We start from the raw sequence: 8,458 nt of genomic DNA, 5'->3' as shown, positions 1-8,458 counted from the left end.
GTGCACGAGCTGCAGCGCATGGGCGTGAGCTTACTGGACATACTCAAACTGCCCCAAAATGCATTGCGTCTCTTCAAACTACGCAATGGCGGACTACGAGACGCATGGCGAGGCAGATGGTGCTGGCAATACATCCATGGGCAGCAGCCAGCAGCAGAGCACGTACAAATGTGAGTAACCAAACTGTAAGACTGTACGTTAGTACGTGTTCGAAATCACATACTATCATACTTCCTACTACATACTCAGCCAGTATGTACTGCATACTGCTTACTAAATGAACGGGTTTTTTTCAATCTCTTTATTGTACACATGTTCATATACAGAGGTACAAGCTGATTCAGAGAATAGAAAACAAAAACAAACAGTAAGACAAGAACAAACAAAAAAAGATTACATTTTACAATGCCAGAGATTTTGTTATATGCAGCATAATAATAATAATAATAATAATAATTATTATTATTATTATTATTATTATTATAAAAGTTATAATTAGAAAATGTACAACAATAAGAACATAAGCCACAAGTTAAAGGTAATATATAAACAAAATACAAACAACAGGGAACCCCAAAAGAAACACACAAAAGAGCAGTCACTCGACATCTTACGGTGAGACAAAGGCCACTTTGAGAAGATGTGTCCTCAGTTGCTTTTTAAAAGCTTCTACAGAGACTGCAGACTGTATGTCTAAAAGAAGAGAGTTCCATAGTGTTGGAGCCACTACTTCAGAGGCACAATCACTTTTTGTTTTCAGTGGAGAGCGAGGGACAGCCAGAAGACCCTGGTCAGAAGACCTAAGTGACCTACTGGCAATATAGGGATGGAGAAGGTCATAGATGTACTCAGGTGCCTCTCCATGCAGGGCTCTATACGTGAAAACAAGGACCTTAAAATGAATCCTAAACCTGATGGGAGTCCAATGTAAAGAACTTAAAATTGGTGTGATGTGAGTTGTCCTGCTGGACCTGGTTAACAGTCTTGCATCATCATTCTGGACCATTTGTAGACGGTTCAGAGATGACTTTCCCTGACAGTTCAGAGATATTCGTTTCATGACTTACAGTTTAAGTATGATTAAGGTTAAGTATGCAGTTACCAGCAGACTGTTTACATTGAAGTATACTCAAGCAAGACAGCCAAGTATCCCAGAAAGCATTTAACACCAACTGAGAGTGATGGTGGAGATTTTAAACCAGGCTAAAATCTGTTGTAAATTTCACTGTAGGACTGTTAATATGTCACTTTATTAAGTATTAATATTTTTTCCAGGTGAGAAAATAACAATTTAGATTCCAAATATGTGGTCAGTTTATCTAAATAATGCCTGTTTGGAAATGCACGTACTTAATTTGATGTCATACTTAGTATGAATAGTATGTTAGTATGCAATTCCAAACTTGTATTCATAATAAACGTATATTTATTGTTGTTGGAATTGTATGTACCGCTCGACTAGCCTGCTAACTTGTTAGCCTACTGATGGTAATTTAGCACAGAGGTTAGCGAGTTGGCTAACACCGTAGTTACAACTGTACCTAATGTTAATTACAAATATAGTGCCTGTCAGTAAATGTGGATGTGTGATGAGTAACCGTGATTAATACACTGTACGTCATTGTTTTTTTTTTCGTCAAGGGACTGATGAAGACACTCAGCGCCTCATTAAGTGGAGGGCTAGGAATGAAGACAAGTTTACCGGCAAGCGCAATGCTGCCATGAAAGGCTTTGAGTAAGAAAAGTCATTGTTTAAGTGTTGTAATTTTTATCTTCATGGCTCATTATGAGTTTTACTGTTAGGTATTTTGCAACTGAATGATGCAAGGCAGAAAGCCAGTGTTGATAGGAGAGAGTTACTGTTCTTTTCTCTGAGATGTATAACTGTACATATATTGCTGGTGACTGGTCAGTTTTGTCGTTAAGGGACAGTTGCAATGACCATAATGTTTGAGTTACCGTCACATTTTTATATAAGTGCTTATCCCCTGTCAAACATTTATGCAAATTTGAACAATGTTATGCTTGTATAGGATGTTCATCCAGGAGCATGGGTTGGAGGGTAAAGTCAAGGCTGGATGGGCCAAAAAGAAATGGGAGAACCTCAAACAAAAATACAAGGTGAGTTGAAGTATCAATACACTACAGTCTTGATGTTCAGCACAAAAGAAACATGTGATGATGATGTCTGAGTTCTTCAATATAATCAGGCATCAAGTCAGTGCTGGGTAATATCTACAATATGTTGAAACAATGTAGTCAATTATGTTTATCCCATGTGGTACAGTATTTTTTTTCCTGCTTTCCCTAATTTAATCACAGAGTATATGACTAGTGGTGAAACATTTAGCTAAATAATGATTATCAGATGACCTTTGTGTATGTTGTTTTGTAGGAAGTGAAGGCACCTCGCACAGGTGTGAACACTGAGGGAGGAGAGGCTACTGCTGCAAACTGGAAGTGGTTTGATACCATGGATAAGGTGATAGGGCGAAGACACTCTATAACCCCACCAAACCTCATCTCTTCAGCCATGGCACTAACCCCTGGTATGTTAGTATGTGATTTCAAGCGCACTGTGTGTGTTGGAGGAAAATGAGCAGGAATGAGAGGCCGTAAATGATAGGTTATAATGGTTATAGTTATTAAATGACAGCAGATGACTCGTTGATAGTAACATTGTTTTGGTCGCCTGCAGTGGAGAAGTAAAGGTGAGAGCAGCCTCACTACGAATCAGTAGTCAGACTGCTGAAGCCGCTCCGCAGCGGTAGTAAACACAGTGAACACAGTAAGCACAGTGAATACAGTAGACACAAACTATTCACTTTTTTTAGACAGACAAACAAAACCTAAGTTTTTTTCTGGGTTTGGTTTAATTTCCATTCCAATTATAGATTTAAAGACAAAAACAGGTTAGGGTTAGGGGGAACAGTAAAAAAACGGGAACTGGATTTCGTCTTTTTTAATTCACACGAACAAGAGAAAAACAAAATAATGCATTTGTTTATCCTGTGGTCAAACAAGTTGAACACAGCTTTAGATGGAGGGTACACAGACCGGGAGGCAGCAATGCAATTCCTGAGCCTAGTCTACCGGAAAGTAGAGGATGTCAGTTGAGTAGGCGGTCCTTCACTGTGACCCAGGACATGTTCATGTACACACTGCTAAAAGAACGTGTCCACATATGGCCCAGACCACCTCCCAAAGTGGTCTGAGCGATTAGATCTCAATGTGTCCTCAGTGCGTCTTGGATGCATTCAGGGACTTTTTTTTGTCTTGACCTGCCTTCAGTTGAAACTCAGGTAAATCTCATCATTGATGAGATTGAGTTGCAGGCAAGAAAGAAAGATAATATGAAAATGAATGACATGAATATTTGCAACTTTAATGTGAGCGTGTTTTATGAAAGGATGGAGGTTTTGTTTTCTTTGTGAAACATGATGAGTATTTTTTGTGGCTTGCAGATGAGGATGTTCAGACGAGGGCCAGCTCACTACAAACTCAGTATTCCGGACCCATGACACCAGGACAGAGGAGGATCCTACAGTCCTGCAAATTCCTTACAAAGCATATCAACCATTGTTCCACTGAAAGTAACGTGAGTGTTAAAATAGCCCAATAACTGTTTTGTGAATTATATTGTTGTATATGTGTGACACCAGTGTGTGCATAGTGGAATGTGTGGTTTGTATGTGTCTACACTCTCAAAAAATGTGCACTTTATCTGTGTTACAGCTTGATCACTTGATAAAAGAAAGCAGTGACAGCGAATCAGAGAACAGAGAGCTGTCCCAGGACCTCGATGGCGGGGAGTCACCATCACACACCGAGAGCTCCTCAGTTTCACCTCCTCCTCCTCAGCCTGCAAAAAAACGTTCCAAAACCCAAAGCAGACATGACATGAAGAGACAGAAACTTGCCTTGTTGCAGCACTTATTGGATGTTATTCAGGAGACAAGCAGAGAACCAGAGACAGACTGTGAGGACTCGTTTGGTGTCACTGTTGCAATGGAACTGAAGAGAATACGAAACCTAGGACTGAGGAACAGAGTAAAGAGACAAATCATGACCATATTGTACGATGCACTGGACTGTGAGCAGCCAGACACTCTACTATACCAGCCACTACCTGCCTCCCCAAGGGAAGAATCCCACTCCATAACCGTAGTCTTGCCTTAACATCCTGCCTGTATAATGTTACAGAAAGACTCTGATGTCATGTGGAAATAAGACATGATTGGTACATATTAATAAAGACATGACTGTTTTTTGATCAAATCTTGTTTGTCCCGTAATCCTGAGATGTGATTGGCTGTTAAGTTACCATATTCGTTTTGCTAAGAAATCAGCTTATGAATACCCAATTTGTTATTTGTGTACTTACTTAACAAAAATTGCCTCCAAAAAGAAAGGTATAGTTAATTTATTTATTGCAGTGAGTGTGAATTTTCAGTTCTGACAATGGTGGGTACTGTAATTTGATTGGCTGCAAAATATCTGTGGTCAACCTCTAAAATAGTTTGTAATATCACTTCAGTTCCAACAGCCCAACAGGCAGTTAACCAGCTGGGGAGCCAGCGTTATTAATAATTGCTTAACCAATTTATCCTTGTCAATTCATCTTGATAAAAAACAAATGTGAGTCTGTTGACCATTTTGCGACCATTCATGGCAAAACTGTACATATGACATAAAAGAAACAGTATCCATGAACCTTTTTATATTCATTTGAATATAGGGCCTCAAAAATAGGTTTGGGAAATGTGCTTATTTACTTGTTTTAGCTGAGAAGATTGATACCACTCTGGTGTGCATCAAGTATAAAATTGGAGCCAGGTCTCAGTTTGCTTAACTTGGCATAAAGACTGGAAACTGAGATGACACTGGTTTTACAGGTCATGTGCTGGACTATTTCTTGGCAGGGAGCAGTGACTTTCTGGAGTCTCTGCTGGTAGTCTGGCAACCAAAACAAACAAGATTTAATTAGTTAGCTTCAGAGTTGCTGCTAGGCTGTAACTTTACTGTGTTTAATGGATATAATACTAATGATAATATCAAATGATGGCATGGTAAAGTATGAAAAATTACTGGATAAGATCAAGATATTTGCCACGGTTTTGCAGGAATGTTGAGAATGGAAACAACAGATTTGGTTGGCACTGTCTGTTTTGAAACACTTGTAAGAAAAATGATATTACTAATGCACATGCTTTTTGAAAGCAGTAACCCCCCACCCCAAAAGAAAACAGTAGTGACAGGACCGTAAATTGAAATGACAGCTTAATAACACAAATTTCATTAATCCTGTTAAAGATTTGTTACTTATTAATCAAAGAAAACATATTTTTTAATGAATAAATTGTACATATTTAATGAAATTTCCTCATATGAGCTTTTACAAACTCCAGCCGACTGAAGGCCATTTCACACGCTGAACATTTATGGGGTTTCTCTCCTGTATGGGTCATCTGGTGTCTCTTCAAAATCCCTGCACTCTTGAAACATTTGTCACAAGTTGGACATTTATACAGCTTTTCCCTCGTATGCATCCTCATGTGTGCATTAAGGTAATAAGACTGAACAAAGCCCTTGCCACATTCTTGACACTGGAACGGCCTCTCCCTGGTGTGATGGTGAGTGTGTACTTTCAGCTCTGATGCTGATCTGAAACTCATGCCACACTCGCTGCATGAGTACGGCCTTCCCTCCGTGTGGGTCAGATCATGTCTCGTCAACGAGCTCGCACTTCGGAACAGTTTGCCACAGTGTGCGCACAGGTAGCGCACACCGGTGTGTAGTTTCGCCATGTGGAGGTCTAAGCTTCTTTTAAGTGCATAGGCTTTTCCACAGTATTCGCAGCAGAAGCGCTTCTCCTCGACGCTGCTGTGACAACACAACCTGTGGATTCTCAGGGCCGCGTTGGACTTGCAGCCTTTACTGCAATCCCAGCAGAGGAAGGGAGCCTCTTTTGTGTGAGTTCGGTCATGAAGTGTCAGGGCAGATGCGTAACTGAATGCTTTTGGACACTTGGGGCATTGGAAAGGGAGATCTCCCATGTGGAACCTCTCGTGCCTGATCAGACCTCTCAAGTCAGTGTAACTTCGTTCACACAAGTTGCAGGGAAAAGGTCCTCTGAAGTCATGCACTTCAACATAGTGCTGGTTGAGGTCTATAAAGCCTTTAAAACTCTCACCACACTTAGTGCATGGACAAGGCTTATGTCTCAGATTATACGTTTTAAGTCATGTTATGTCAGGAAATGACCTGTTGCATTCTACACAATACAGAGAAAAATCAACAGGTTTGTTTCCTATGTGTGTTTTCCAAATTAAGACCCTTCTTACTTTCATCTTGCTTTGAGTTCTTGCCCCTCTGATTAACCTGATACAGCTTCTCAACAACCTCTGATTCCTGTCTTTCATTTGTGTTTTCCTGTTGTTCTTTTGCTTTATTTCCATTCTCCAAAAGTGACTGGTTCTGCTCTTTAATGGCGCCAAGTTGGACATTGCTACTCAATGGCTGGAGATCTTGTTCCGTGACAGAAGGTGCTCCCGCACCAGAAGGATCCTTCAGTTGTCTCTGATTCATCAGACATTCTTTTTCATGAGTCCCATCGTCCAAAGGTTGAGTTCGGAGTAGGCCACAAACTTCACCTGGCTTTAGGTCTTGAATGTTTTCATCTTCAAGCACCTTGGAGGACAGTTTTTGCGGCTGTGGCACTGTGATTTGACACACTTTCAATTCATGTCTCTTCAGGTCATACTGGAACTGAAAGAGTTTCTTACAATGCAAACACTGGTAAGGTCGTTCCCCTGTGTGGGACCTCTGGTGCCGTCTCATATCTGAAGCACGACTGTAGGTTTTACCACACATGGGACAAGTCTTGCTAGTTGACAGAACCCGAGGACCCCTCTTGGACTGCTCTTTTTTGAGTGTTATCAAAACATTTTTCATCTTCAGACTCTGGTATTGCCTGACCGGTCTTTGGGATACAATCACCACGGGTGCATATAGTACAGGTGACAGAATGACATTTGATACACTGATGTTTTTAACTTGTTCATCAGTTGTGTTGTTACTGACCTCCTTGCTTTCTTGTTTCATGCAGTTTGCAGTCTTACTCAGGCTTCTGACTGGGTAATCACTGTCATCTGTGGTTCTGACTAATACCTGAACTTGCTCATCCTCTCTAATATCTGTCACTGAATTCACATCTCCAGCTGAGGGCTTGTTCTCTGTGGCCTCCTTAGCAAGAATTTCAACATTATAACCAACTTGAACCTCAACTGCACAAGAGTCTGAGCTCATCTCCATCCAAAGATTCAACATGCTGGACAGAGTATGGAATCTCCTCCTCTACTCCATCATCACTGCTAACAAAAGACTGATTCTTCACACAGCTGGTTTCACTCTCTCTCTTTTTTGGTTTTTCACTGTCAGCCTTTGCATCTTCATCACTTTTTCTTAATGCTGTAGTTTCAACTCTCAGTTCTTTGTTGAATGCATCCATGTAATTAGTTAATACATTTGTAAAGGATGTTGTTAAGGGTGGCAGACAGAGAGCTGAACAAATGCTGGTGCCAACAGTTGGATTATCTGAAAAATTTAAATTCATAGTTGCTGTTAGATAGATGGCCAATCTGCCTCCACATATGTCCACAAAAAGATATAATTATGGGGCCGTGAATTTGTAACATTATGTAAAATTTCCATCCACACTGTACTGCATGTTTACCATTTTCATTTAATCGATTCAGATCTTTTTGATATTCCAGAAGAGACCGACAAAAAGACTCCACACATGCTGACAGAACTGAAGGAGCATCACTGAGCATACAGGCAACCTTCTTATGAGAAAGATCATATTAGTCGAACAGTTTAACATTTGGGGAAATAAGACTTATTTGCCCTCTTTGAGAGTGAGATGTGTGATTAAGAAGTTCTGGCACGATTGCTGTGACTGCTGTAACAAAGTCATCCAGCAGCCCATAATTGGCCACAAGTTTCTGCTGGACAGTTTCCCAGATTGCTGCAGAGGCCAGTTGAAGTGGTGGGACCAGCAAGCGCAGACATGACAGGGAGAGAGCGGGATCTATGAGTGATCAAAGATTAATGACCCGAGTCATTTAGAGAGTAGTGGTACAGAAACAAATCTTCTGGTGATTCAGGAAAAGCCAGCTATGATAAATGGGCAAGGAGTAGGAACTACTAGTAAGAAATAAAGTCTGGAGACCAAAACCATTTAAAATGTGACATTTTGATGTACTTCATGTGGAGCATGGTTTTAGAAAGAGTTCTGATGTTTTAGGTTTGGCACATATATCACCAACAGCATTTCATTTCAGTTAGATAGAAACAAAGTGAAGAAAATGAATAAAATGACAATGAATCAATTAGAAAAGCTCAACTTTTATCAAAACAGGTGCTGTTCATCACATTGTATGCCTAATTAAAGATC

The 8,458-nt window shown here is 40.3% G+C and overlaps 1 protein-coding gene across 1 annotated transcript; it reads left to right on the top strand.

Annotated features, from left to right (window-relative positions):
- LOC121887046 lies at nt 1–4,273 on the top strand. Its single transcript, XM_042397580.1, has 6 exons — nt 1–170; nt 1,642–1,735; nt 2,034–2,121; nt 2,396–2,549; nt 3,465–3,598; nt 3,736–4,273. The coding sequence occupies exons 1-6, from the start codon at nt 59–61 to the stop codon at nt 4,177–4,179; spliced, it is 1,026 nt and encodes a 341-aa protein (XP_042253514.1). The 5' UTR covers nt 1–58; the 3' UTR covers nt 4,180–4,273.
- Nucleotides 4,274–8,458: the final 4,185 nt, after the last annotated feature.

The sequence above is a fragment of the Thunnus maccoyii genome, chromosome 20 (assembly GCF_910596095.1).
Source record: "Thunnus maccoyii chromosome 20, fThuMac1.1, whole genome shotgun sequence".
NCBI lineage: Eukaryota > Metazoa > Chordata > Actinopteri > Scombriformes > Scombridae > Thunnus > Thunnus maccoyii.
The sequence above is the reverse complement of the archived record's forward strand: the minus strand, read 5'-3'. Positions and strand labels throughout refer to the sequence as shown.

Coding starts and splice junctions, on each gene's coding strand:
- LOC121887046 (XM_042397580.1), top strand. CDS start 59: ATGCATTGCGTCTCTTCAAACTACGCAATGGCGGACTACGAGACGCAT. Junction 1,736..2,033: donor GCTGCCATGAAAGGCTTTGA/GTAAGAAAAGTC, acceptor ATGCTTGTATAG/GATGTTCATCCAGGAGCATG. Junction 3,599..3,735: donor ATTGTTCCACTGAAAGTAAC/GTGAGTGTTAAA, acceptor TCTGTGTTACAG/CTTGATCACTTGATAAAAGA.